A 13,055-nucleotide genomic window follows, 5' to 3' on the forward strand; every position below is an offset into this window, starting at 1 on the left:
TGGAAACTCAAGTCAGTTTTTCAGATATCAACATGCAAAACGTTCTTATACTTATTTGAAAGGAACGCAAAATGTTTGTCTAACGGAATGCAAAGTGTTTTGGTCAAAAGGCAAATGGGCGTCGTGGACTGGAGACTAAACATAGGCCAGCCCAGATTCCTCCAAAAAGGCCGCACAAGCAGACCAGATTTTTTAATTTTTTAATTTTTTATTTTAGTATTTTTCAAAAATATATGGTCAAATAAAAAATTGCAAACCTATACCTATACCACCATTTGAAACGGCGGAAGGTGTACTGTAGCAAGCTACTGCCAGTGAACCGACGGTAAATTCCCTTCTGGGCAATACACATTCAAAAAATCATAAGTACACATTTAAAAAATTATAACTAATTCATATAAACTCGGATGGAGATAAACTTTGTATAAAAATTTTAGATACCACGAGATCTACAACTTTGTAGTTCAAACTTTTTTCATCTGGTATCATCTTAGTGCTCAAAAAATCGATAAAAGTTTTAGATCTAAAATTATTTTAGATCTAAACCTTGTGTCGATTATTTCAGTATAAAGATGGTACCAAATGAAAACAGTTTGAACTGTAAAGTTGTAAATCTCATTGAGAGCTACAAATTTTATATAAAACTTATCTCTATCTGAATTCATATGAATTAGTTATAATTTTTTGAATGTGTGCTGCTCAGTTTCATATCTAAAATTTGAATTTTAGATCTGAAACTTGTGTCAATTATTTGAGCGTCAAAATGATACAAAATGAAAAAAAGTTTGAACTACAAATTTGTAGATAGATATACAATTTTCGTATAAAGTTTATCTCTATCTAAATTCATATGAATTAGTTATGATTTTTTGAAAGTGTACTGTCCTGTTGGGAATTTATTGTCGGTTCAACTGGCGGAGGTATTGCAACTTTTTTGGCATATATTTTTACAAAATACTAAAATAAAAAATAAAAAAAAATTCAGCGGACCACGGGGCCCTCTCATGCGACACTAAACATAAACGGGCCCTCTTATTCGGGCCTCAAGGCCCGGATACCGCAGGCCGCCTCCATTCTGACGCTTATGCCCCTCGCTCGCTCTCCCCTGCTCCCCGAACCAAACCCTACACCGCGGCGGCGGCTATATAAAAGCCTCACCCGACCCGGGCGCTAGGGTTCTTCTCCGTTCCTCCCACTCGCCGCCGCCACCTCCCGAGCCCCAGGCGCTCCAGCACCCGGAGCTCCCCCGCTCATCGCCCACCATGGTAAGCGAGTACCCCCGATGCTCAATCAGCCGCCGCACCTTTGGATTCCGTCTGCTCTGTTGCCAGTGTTAATCTCGCGTTCTTTTCTTTCTTCTCCCGCAGATCATCCCCAAGAAGAACCGCAATGAGATCTGCAAGTACCTCTTCAAGGGTAAGAAATTCCTGCCCCTTCTATATGCAGTAGAGAGTAGCAGTATGTTTCTATGCGATGTTTCTTTGTCTGGAGGGGAAAGATCCATTAATCTTTGCTAGAGTAGCACTAGTCTCTAGTGGAACAACTGCCCTCCCGGAGATAGATTAGCATTATGGTATTTAGAGTTCGATTTATTGACGAAATTTGCGACACCCTATAATCTTCGGAATAGGATTTACCATGTCAACAGAGCATTTTTAGGACATGATTTGTCTTCAAATATTTTGATGCTAGTGACCTTTGAAACGATATCGGTTCTTGTTTGTTAGAGATTTAGAGAAATGGAGGAATGTGATAATTAGTCACTGGAGCTTTTGCTCACTTGATGTATGTGTTGCTGCAGAGGGCGTGCTGTACGCCAAGAAGGACTACAACCTGGCGAAGCACCCGCAGATCGATGTGCCCAACCTGCAGGTGATCAAGCTCATGCAGAGCTTCAAGTCCAAGGAGTACGTCAGGGAGACCTTCTCGTGGCAGTACTACTACTGGTACCTCACCAACGATGGCATTGAGCACCTGCGCAACTACCTCAACCTGCCATCTGAGATCGTGCCTGCCACGCTCAAGAAGTCTGCCAGGCCACCTGGCCGTCCGTTTGGCTCTGGCCCTCCTGGTGACCGCCCAAGGTAAAGCTTTTCTTTCTATCTTTAGTAGTGTTGTGTGTTTCCAATTTTGATAGGAAATTTCATCATCTGATAGGATCATGTGCTTGTATTTGCCCATCGTGTTATGCTACACAATCGTTACTAGGAATTTGTCAGTAGCTGAGGTGTTGTCAGAATTAGACATGCGTGCCACTTATGCAGCTTGTTGTTGCACGAGTTAAATCAAGCATACATTTAAATTAAAGAACTGTGGGTTTGTGGTGCTTATTTGTACCTAGTTATAATTTGTTTGATTGAATCTGTTCTTGGGTGTAGCGCATTGTTGTGGTGCTTCAAGAATATCTGGGTAGATTAAGCTAATTTTCGGGCAACTAGGAAGATAACATCTACAGAATGCTCAGTTTTGTATTATTTGTAGATACTTTACTTATCCTGTTGCCCTCTTTTTAGAAATTGAACGAGGTAATTTAATTTTTTGTCGTTGCTTGTAATGTTTGCAGGGGCCCACCTCGCTTTGAAGACAGGCCAAGGTTTGGTGAGAGGGATGGGTACCGTGGTGGTCCTCGTGGTGCTCCTGGTGACTTTGGTGGTGAGAAGGGCGGAGCTCCTGCAGAGTTCCAGCCATCTTTTAGGGTAATTGTTTTCTTCACTAGTTTTGAACATTATTGATGCAAATCTGCAATTGTTCTTCCACATGGCTGCACGCTTCACCGTGCTGCATTTGGTCTTAGCCCCACTTTGATCATTTATTTAAAAAAGAAGCTATCAGCATGGTTTAAATCGTAGGTCATAATGTTTGCTCTATTTTTTATATGCTCAGAGCTTGAATTAAGTCATGATCACCAGTTAATTTACAGACAAAGCAGAGGCACATTCTAGACTTAGTTTGACCCTTGCTGCACCTGCTGTCTTGCATTGGCCCCTTGAGCTGTTCTTGCCCTTTCTATTGTGTAACTTGTCAGACAAATTAGCAATGTGAAACATGAGTTGGTCAGGAATTTGCACTGTTGGCGGGAGTTGCTTTATGGAAGAGTTCCTTGCTTTTTCCCTATATTCTAGGGATGTTGAATGGACTATTAGGTTGCAAACTATCATGCACCATCTGTTTCATGAATGCTAATGTTTATTTCCATCCCACAAACTCTGCAGGGTTCTGGTGGCAGACCTGGCTTTGGCCGTGGCGGCGGCAGCGGCTTTGGTGCTGGCCCAACCTCTTCATCCATGGAGTGAAGTTGCCCCTAGTTTGGACATGGTGTTTCCCTTCGCGCGAGGCGTTTAATTTTGAAGGACAGTTATTATGTACTAGTAATGTTATCCGGATCGGCGAGTGCTGACATATGCAGAAAAATTGTGCTATCTTGATACCTTGGTTCCAGTATAATAGTCTTTGCAAACGTGGTTTCATGTCATTACCTTTTCGAAAGCTATTCTCCTGTTTTGCTCGTCTTGTTTGTGATTCTCCCGTTTCATTGGTGCCTGACCGTCAATGATCTAATTTGGCTGGTTCTGTTTTGTTGTTAGTGTTTGTTTAAACTACAGTTCCGTGCCAGCTTACGTTAAGCTACCGCCCCGTTCTGCAAGATGGAACCCTGTTCAGGTTGCACTCGTTAGTCTGGAAGGAGGATGCTTGGCATCCTTCGTTGTAGAACGTACCTGGGGTATTTGTTGTTTGCTGCGGAGCTGAGCTGAGTTCTGATAGAAGAGAAGAGCACCGTCTGTTTGGCGCTGGATTTCTGCAGGTCTATACGATGTGCAGCATCATGTTTTTGCTGTCATTGTGAATACCGTACCAAATACCTCCGTTGGAGCAGCCCCAATCGAGATGTCTATGATATTCGCAGATGAACTAGATTGCTGTATGGCTAAAGAGATGTTGAAGTAGATCAAACGAGGTGTCTCTGATTTCGGCAGATGAAGTACTTGTTATACTGTTTGTATGTTAAAAGATAAAAGATGTCTTAGAAGTAGTAGCGTTGCTGCTGATTTTTTCAACTGTGTGAACAGCATATAAATTTTATGCAGTAGGAACGCTTAGGATTCAGACTCCGCATCTGCTTGGAGTATATCATAGAAAAGGAAAAGAATTGGATAACAATCTGGCCCATCAGGCTCCAGTTAAGACTTAAGAGGCCCAAATCCGCTAGTTAATGAGCCAGGGGAACACTAACACAAGCCTGTTTCAGACTTAGTCCCACATCGAGGAGCAAGAGCAGGGCGACGCCCAGACATGGCACCAAAAGGAGAGCCGAGGCAGCCGAGCAATTCATACCTTTCTCGGCCTTTTGGCTAAGATCAAGTGTAGTATCTGTTCTTATCAGTTTAATATCTGATACGTGGGCCATGTGCCCACTTTGATATTAAATTTATTTTTTGTGGGGGAGGACTTGCTACAGTGGCTTGCCACTAGAGGTCTCGAGCGTCGCTAGGGTGTTGCACTACTACCCTAGCTTGGCGCACCCCAACCAAACCAATTTATGAAGAGTTTCAAATCAAATCAATTGCTAAATGCATCGTATCATACAGAGACTAATGTGCAATTGCCAAGCGCATCTTTCACCATCACTGTGTGTTTACTTTGTATGCAACCGTATCATACAGAGACTAATGTGGACTAAGCTGCTCCCTGGCTTCTGTACAGCAAACAAAACGTGGAGAAATTACTGGCCCAGAAGAACAGCGAGGAGAGCAGGTAGCAGGACGAGCCGCTGCCATTGCAGCACCGGCGGCGGCCGCCACGCCGCGGCGGCGGATGAGGCGTTGAAGATGCCTTTGGGAGTCTTGCCGTGCCGGGGAGTGCACGTGCCGTTGGCCTGCTCAGACACAAGACAGTTTCGTCTCAGTACGTGCGTGACGAATTCATCAGAATCAACTTTCACAACCGGACCAGAGTCGATTAAGAAAAGCTTTCTTAGCTCTAAAATATTCATAATGCGATGATAAATATTATAAAGAAAAAGATGCTAGAGGTTTGTGCAGCCAGGAGGCATTACATTGCAAGCCGAGATGCTCCCGCAGCCGCAGACCAGGCCGCCGTTGGCCTTGTCCGTGGCCTCCGCCGCGCCGCCGCGATCGCTCCTCTGCATCGATGACGGCAACAGAGATTCAGAACACGAACACCACTCTGCATTGCGGTGTTTTATAGAAGGGTATCGAGGCTATTTGGCTTTGTATGGAAGAGGGGCAGATCTGTGGGGGAGTAGTAGTGGCCATCTTCTTCTTAGTTGTCTCTGTAGTTGTTTTTGCTTGTAGTTGGCTTTTGTTGTTGCTGGAGCCCTAGGATCTTGTTGTATTAGCTTTATCTTCTCTTGAATATAATCGGCGGCTCTCCGGTTCGTTTCAAAAAGAGACCACCGCGTCCTGGAGACAGAGAGAGAGAGAGAGAGGCGATCGTCGACCGAGCACTGACCTTGTAGAAGTCGACGGCGATGAAGTTTGCCCACCGGTCCCCGGACTTGGCGTGGCAGACGTTGAGCACGTCCATCAGCGGCGCCGAGTTGTCCTTGCACGCCTCCGGGAAGTTTGGGAGGTCCCTGAAGTAGTTCACCAGCACCAGCGACCTCGAGAGGTCGTTCATGGCGGCCGACTCGGCGCGGTTGTGGCACGTCCCCTTCACCATCCCCTTGGTCCCGTCTGCACACAAAAAAAACGCCACGCGTCGTCAGAATCTAGCATCGCTCCCGGCGGGTACGGTCGTCGTGCAAGGAAGGACGGGGACGTACACTGGTTCTCGACGACGTAGCGCCACTCGTAGGCGATGCCCTCGGCGGCCTCCTTGGCGGACTTGGAGGTGAAGACGAGGAGGCGGTGGTTGTCGCGGACCATGTCGCTGAGCAGCGGCCAGTCGCCGCCGCTCTTGGGCATGCGCGAGACCGGGAACATGTAGCGGGCGAGGCCCGAGGCGTTGAGCACCCGTGTGAGGCCCATGGGCGACTCCACGTAGTCCTCCACGAAGATGGTGACCACCTCGGCCGGGTTCCGCGATAGGAAGCGCTCCACCTCCCGGAGCACGTTCACCGCCGGTTGCTGCCAGTGCCATGCCAGGGGGAATTAATTTGGATCGGATGGTGTTCGTTTGGTCGGTCAGATTGTTTCAGTTCAAACAGAGATGGACGGGGAGCTTACGAATGCGGTGAAGTTCTGGCAGATGCCGCCGAAGGAGTGGCAGAGCCAGATGTCGTTGCGGAAGTCGTACATGTCCAGCATCAGGCCCCTCACGCCGTTCTGCGCACACAAAGTTTCGCGTCTGACCAAGATGCAGAACATCTAGGCCATGTTTAGTTACTCCCAACTCCCAACTTTGACACTATGCAAAAAGAAGATTCCCCATCACATCAAACTTGCGGTACATGCATGGAGTACTAAATGTAGATGAAATTAAAAACTAATTGCACAGTTTTGTTGTACTTTGCGAGACGAATCTTTTGAGCTAATTAGTCAATATTTGGACAATAATTCACAAATACAAACGAAACGCTACAGTGTGCTACAGTGCTGTAACAGTAATTTGGCACCTCCCAAATTCCCCAACTAAACACGGCCCTAATCTAACAATAGATTGGCTCGATGTACGTAGAGATATGCGTGTTCGCTTCAGCTTATCAGCCGACTTATCAGCTACCGAACAATATTTTTCTCTCACAACAAATCGGCCGCTTTTCAGCCGACTTATAGATCCAGTCGAAATCCAGCCGAACATGCTCACGAAGAAACAAGACATCAAGCGAGGGTATCTTTTGATTTTGATCGGTTGTTCAGAACCGCGAAAATCTAAGGTTGGAACTTGGAAATCAAGGAAACATTGACGTTTAGCTGCTCAACATTTGACTCATGTAGTCATGTCACGAGTTGATCGAGGTGAGACGGCACCGAAAATTGACGCGCCAACCAAATTCTCTCACGAACCACACACAAGAACGCAGGGCGGTGCTAGGTAACCAGGACACGGACAGCCGGGCCCCGCGACCGCTACTCAAGAAAGCGCAGCCGCAGCGGCGGCGTGTGTGGGGGGCCTCCGCTGCTCCAGTGGTCTGCAAGTCCGCGCGCGGCGCCGTGCACGCGCCGCCTAGAGCGCGCGCACGCGTCGGCACCCGGGGCAGCGCGTCGGGACACCTGCCCCGTCGCGTCGCGTCCCGGCGGCGCCTGCGCCTCGGCGCGCCCATACCTACCAGCTGGACCGTAGCCTCGTCGCGTGTCCGCGCCCAATCAAGGCGCGAGAGCAACAGGAGGGACGAGCTGGCCGCTGCCTGCTGTTGCCGTTGCTCCAAGATTCGCGCCGGCGGTCGAGCCGAACGAAGAAATGGACAGCGTGCCGTATTGTCCCTCGCGTTACTATACGTGGAAGCCAATGTTTGCGTGAGTTGGCGCGCCGCCGGCCCCACAACAGGTCATCCAGGAGCAGAGTCGAGCCGAGCTCGGCTAAGCTGCGGCAGGAAGATGAGGGGAGCGGCGGCGAGAATGGAAGAAGAAGAAAGGAAGGGGGCGCACTCACGTTGAGCTGCTCGGTGACGGTGTCCTGCTGGTTCCACGGCGTGGCGATGGCGACCCCTGTCTGCGACTTCTGCCCCAGCCGCGCGAACGAGTTGTGCGTCGTCAGCCACGCGTACCGGTTGAACGGCAGGTCCCGCGCCTGCAATCACACGCACAGCCGAGGTGAGTGAATTGTGCGAGCAGCCGCGCCGGGCGCATTGGGCGGCGGCGGCGCCGGCCGAGCCGGACCAGCGGGAGAAGAGCTCGTCGTCGTACCTTGGTCTGCGGGTCGACGGGGGTGACGCGGGTGCAGCGCGGCCGCACGTTGCCGTTGGCCACGCACGTCTCGCAGTGCAAGCCGGCGGCGCAGTTCCGGTCCAGCGCGCACGTCTGCCCGATCGTCCGGGCCGACACCACCACCACGGCGGCGGGGGAGGAGCACAGAATCAAAATCAACAGGAAGCCCACCGCGGCGAGGCGGACAATCACCGCCGGCACAGGCGCCACCCTGTCCCCGGCCATCATCTCCTCCTCCGGCTCCGGCTGGGTTCCTCGCGCTCCGTTCCTTGCCTGGACGGCTGGACGCGGCAATCCGGCCAGACCAGGGGGGGCGGCGGCGAGGTTGGTGCGTGGGCGGCTTCGCCTCGCTCTCGCGCTCGCGTCTTTGAGTGGCGATTGTGTGGCTTGCAAGGCCGGACAATGGCAGTGGCGTCGGCGCCCGGGCGCGCGTGCTGTTTCTTCTCGGACGCTTTTAACTTCGCCTTTCCGCCCCCGTGGATCTTGGCCCTTGGCGGATGCCCCCATCCGCCGCGGGTCCCGCCCGTCATGTCACGGCCGGAGCCGCGGGGAAGGTGGGGCGCGGACGCGGCCAGCACCCCGTCCCGCCGAGGTGGCCGTTGCGGTGGTCCGGTGCGCCTGCCGCCGCTGCCGCCGCAGGGGTCCCAACCGCCAGGTGACCTGGCACGTACGGGCAGCAAATGGAAATGACCCAACCGCATCTCATTACGCGCGCATTATTATTATTATTCGTTACTAATACTAATTCAAGACCATGATTTTAGTTAGTTATTGGCCTATCTCGTGCTGAAATTGCTGAATGAAAGGATGGACGACTACGCCACTCGTGGTTGTTTGCATTGTCTACTCCAATTTGGTTTTGCTTGAGAAATTGGATTTCGGCACTCATCTTTCGCTCGTCACATGGAAACTATGGAAGTTTGAAAAAAAAATATATATAGCATTTGGAGAGGACATGTCTAAGACGTGTGGCATGGCAAATTGGCAATGATTAGCAGCAAACAAACACAAGTCTTTGTTATACCATTTCCCCTTAGTACTTCTTGTTGCTGTTTCTGGGACATGTTATTCTTGAGCAACTGGATTTTGCTAACAACATGTCAATTACATCTTCTTGCAACAGGTGCAAACTCCCCAAATGCTTGTCGTATGCAAATTCCACACCGAGCATTCTGTTTAAAATAATATGTATAATGAGTATCTTGCGTAGCTATCTTTTACGCAGCTAGGGTCCTAAATTTATGATGATGAATTGGTTGGAAGTTTTCAACGAACATGAATAGGATTTTTTTTTTGTTGGGTGAGGTAACGTCCCTATCTTAGAGCGATATTTTATCAAATCGTTTTCTCACAACCAGGGAATAAATGAGAAACAGAAGGGCTGAGAGAAAACCACGGAGATGTGCACTCATGAAAATGAGGAAGGCAAAAAAAAGGAGAAGAAAAATAGAGAAAGAAGATAGTTCTATAAAAGTATGCACCGAAAGAATATCAATACTGATCGACACACGTTCATACTCAAGGACTAAAAAACACATTCCCAGCTAGAACATCTTGCAAGATAAGCCCATTATCTTTGTACTCCCTACCCATGTGACTCTGTTCAATTGCACGAGTCAAATTTGCAAAAATGACATGACACCAAGTCAGAGTGGATTATGTCCTACTGCCTTGGAACTCGCTGCCATGGCAGTAACATATTGTTTATGTGTACGCCACCATTCAAATTGGTTGTGACTTAGGGGGTGTTTGGATACGAGATGCTAAACTTTAACAGTGTCACATCGGATGTTCGGATGCTAATTAGGAGAATTAAACATGAGCTAATTATAAAACTAATTGCAGAACCCTGTGCTAATTCGCGAGACGAATCTATTAAGCCTAATTAATCCATCATTAGCAAATGGTTACTGTAGCACCACATTGTCAAATCATGGACTAATTAGGCTTAATAGATTCGTCTCGCGAATTACACTCCATCTGTGCAATTAGTTTTGTAACTAATCTATATTTAATGCTACTAATTAGCATCCAAACATCCGATGTGACGGGTGTTAAACTTTAACACCATATAGCCAAACAGGCCCTTAGTATAATAATAATCGCCACCCTAATCGTCAAGTACAGTGATACATGCATGGTGTCAAGTGTTAGCATAAAAAGAAGGACGCCTACTTGTACATGCCAAGTCATGAAGTGGTTGGTTGATTTGAATGCAAAGAAAACGAAGACCGGAAGATAAAGGCGGTCGAAATGCATTATATTCCAGCTAGTATTCGTATGTATGCACATCGAATGCTCAGCTATGGAGTTCTCTGTTGGTTGGATGTGAACACATGCGTGGAGTTGCCAACGACTCCATGATCTGATAGTTTTATGCTGCCGGCATGTGTGTTTTGTGCACGTTTGGGTCGGAGATACTCAGAGCTGCGAGACAGGCAGGCGGTTGGGAGCGGACGAGTGGTATTGGATTCGGACAAGAGCTTGATGGCAGAGAAAGGCGGTGGTTCTTCAGTTCCAGAGCGGACGCGGACAGCTCCCTCCCTCCGTAACGCACCTTTTTAGGCTGTTTTCCGAGATGGGCGTGCACAGCTGGGAAAGCGCTCTTGGGGCCTGAGTACCTCGTTATTAAGGGTTTTTTTTAAGTACCGGGTTAAATAACCGGTATTAAAGGGGTTTTAGTACCGGCTGTTTAAGGTTTTTTTCTTTTCTTCTTTTTTTCTCATATTCTTTTCTGTTTCTTTATTCCATATTAGTATTTCGTATTTGTTTTCTTTACGTATACTAGTTCTAATATGCTAATATATAAAAAGTTGTATTTGATCTATAATATTACATTTAAGATAATTATATATATATATAGACATCTTCTGCATACACATTCATAAATAATATTACATTGCATCAACACTTGAGGTTCAACATTTGAATCAACTATTCTGAATCCGGAGTCCTGACGGTGATGCAGATTTGATCCATTATTATGGAACTCCCCTGCTGAATTTACTACCTCGTTCAGAAGAAATCCACTAAGTTGTTCTTGAATTGCCCTATTTTTTTCTGTCTCGAGGAGTGCTTCCTTCATATCTTTCATCTGTGTCATTGGCAAATGTTATTATATAGTAGATCAATGGGTCTGCACAATTAGAACTAATTTATTGTTAAGAAATTTGTATACGTACTCTGAACTCACATACGTAGTATCCGCATAAATTATTTCACGGATTCTGTCTCAAACACTATATATATGGCAAAAGAAGTTATAAAATATTTGTTGTGTTCAAGGAAGTGTCACGAGATGTGTAAATTCACCTGCGTGATGTCGACAGAAGCGAGCTCATGCTTTATTAAGAATGTCTATGAGATTTTTGTATTGATCTCTTGATTTCCTCAAAGAGTCCATGGTATAGACTGCGCTTCGATCAACCGTGATAACAAGGAGTATCCAGTGGAAGCTGTACATATATGCATAGTCAAAGCTAGTTAGTCTTATGTTTAACTGTTAGTTCGAAAAAGAAAACAGATAGGAAACACGCTCACTTGAAGTTGTACGGTAGAAGTATGTACTTCTTGTAATGTTGGTTAAGAACTTATATATGTTCTTCAAGGTCCAATTTGGTCTATCTCTTACAGTTGATTCATTAATAATATCCGGGTCCATTAAGCTGATGTCATAGTATCCTTTCCTCCGGCAAGTTTGAATCTCCATCTTGCATGATACAAAATTGAATAGGAGTTAAGACATCGCACAATGACTAGAGCGGAGATTTTCAAATTAGAGCAAATTAAAGATTTACAGAACCTTGTCAAGTGCGTTTTGATTGTAAAGGAAATAGAGTTCCTCCAGCGGCACATTTATAATGTCTTCCCCACGGAAATAATGTTGATCTCCAATCCGAACTTCGAGCATGAGTAAACCGTTGGCTGAAACCTCCATGTATCATTGATGCAATTTGTACATCTTCGTTAGAAGACGATCCACCAACTGCGGCCACACAAGCTCTTTCCCTAACTCAAATTTCCATTTACCAGCCCCAGGGTGCTTTGGGATGTGATCCTCCCCTCGAAGTTGAGCTGTGGTGAGATTTGTATCTTTGGCGAATAGAAGCAGGTTCTTATCAAACTCCGAAAGCACCTGGAGCGGAGCAATCGATTGGTTGGATTGGATTCCGAGCTGTGGAATACTTGACCCACTTTTGTTCTTCTTCTAAAATGCCTTTGTTATTGTGCAATCGAGTCAGATAGCGGTGGTTTTTCTAACTTTTTCTTTTTCTTCAATTTCATGCCTTTAATGAAAGCTCGAAATTTAATCTTATCAAGTGGTGGATCTTTCTTCACGGGAGGCTTTGGTGCGAAGTGAGCTTTAACCTGAGCATCCACTACCGCGTCGAGTTCCGCATCAGTCATATCATACAATTTCTTGGACTCTGGTTGCTTCTCCTTCGGCTTTTTCTGCTTCTTATTTGTAGGCGCAGTAGGCGGAACTGAAGGCGTCTTTTGTCGTGTAGCCTTGCTCATAATAGGGGGAGGTGGACTCGTGCTAGGATCCCTGTCAGCTGGTGGAGAGTGCGGACTCATGTTAGGATTCCTATCAGCTACTGGAGAGGGTGTCCTGGCAGATGACGTAGGTGATCTTGCCCTTGAGCCTTGAGGAGATGATCCTAAAGTCAGGGGATTTCACTATGTAATTGTTGTGTAGTGCTTGGGCCATAGAATCCAATCGTGGATGGTTTCTCTTAGATTCTTTTCCCCGTCACCTCCAGGAATCTCCAGTTCCAGGTCATCCCAACCGTTGATCACTCGGTCCACCCCAACTTTGGCATAATCGCGAGTTGGAATTTCCACGCCATGAATTGTTTGGCCTTGTGCCGGTTGTTCAGCCACACCATAAGCACCACGATGAGCTTATTTTTCATGGGAGTAACAAGCTCACAAGGGGCTCTCCTAGTGATTTCGTCCATGGGGTGGTGTTGGTTGTCCTCAAACATGTCATAAGATCCTCCAGCTGGAGCTTCCGTGGAAGCGATGTTGCTTCAAAGTTGAGAGGGGCTTACGTCGACATTAGCCCCTGATGATGCAGCTGCTTGTTCACTGGCTTGTTTGCTAAGAGCTAGAGCCACACACTGATCGATTGCTTCCTCCATTCTTGCCTCTGTCAAAGCTATGTGTTGTTGCAACTCTCGCAGCTGTCGTGCGTGTTCAGCCTTACTTCTTTGGCAACTTCTGTAG

The 13,055-nt window shown here is 47.1% G+C and overlaps 2 protein-coding genes across 3 annotated transcripts; one reads left to right on the forward strand and one right to left on the reverse strand.

Annotated features, from left to right (window-relative positions):
* The first annotated feature begins 1,087 nt into the window (after positions 1 to 1,087).
* On the forward strand, positions 1,088 to 3,505 carry LOC101757236 (40S ribosomal protein S10-1). The gene is made up of 5 exons (XM_004975571.3): positions 1,088 to 1,265; positions 1,368 to 1,416; positions 1,802 to 2,084; positions 2,564 to 2,696; positions 3,213 to 3,505. The coding sequence occupies exons 1-5, from the start codon at positions 1,263 to 1,265 to the stop codon at positions 3,291 to 3,293; spliced, it is 549 nt and encodes a 182-aa protein (XP_004975628.1). The 5' UTR covers positions 1,088 to 1,262; the 3' UTR covers positions 3,294 to 3,505.
* A 1,033-nt stretch (positions 3,506 to 4,538) lies between these two features.
* LOC101756552 (PI-PLC X domain-containing protein At5g67130) lies at positions 4,539 to 8,267 on the reverse strand. 2 transcript variants are annotated; one of them, XM_004975570.3, is made up of 7 exons: positions 7,806 to 8,267; positions 7,552 to 7,689; positions 6,186 to 6,284; positions 5,783 to 6,086; positions 5,470 to 5,693; positions 5,054 to 5,140; positions 4,539 to 4,873 (listed from the first exon to the last, which is right to left on the reverse strand). In XM_004975570.3, exons 1-7 carry the CDS (start codon positions 8,052 to 8,054, stop codon positions 4,721 to 4,723), a joined length of 1,254 nt encoding a protein of 417 aa, XP_004975627.1. In that variant the 5' UTR covers positions 8,055 to 8,267; the 3' UTR covers positions 4,539 to 4,720. The 2 variants fall into 2 exon arrangements, with proteins under 2 accessions (XP_004975627.1, XP_004975626.1); XM_004975569.4 differs by having other exon boundaries at positions 6,186 to 6,326.
* Between the last annotated feature and the right edge of the window lie 4,788 nt (positions 8,268 to 13,055).

Source organism: Setaria italica, chromosome VII, assembly GCF_000263155.2.
Source record: "Setaria italica strain Yugu1 chromosome VII, Setaria_italica_v2.0, whole genome shotgun sequence".
NCBI classification, from domain to species: Eukaryota; Viridiplantae; Streptophyta; class Magnoliopsida; order Poales; family Poaceae; genus Setaria; species Setaria italica.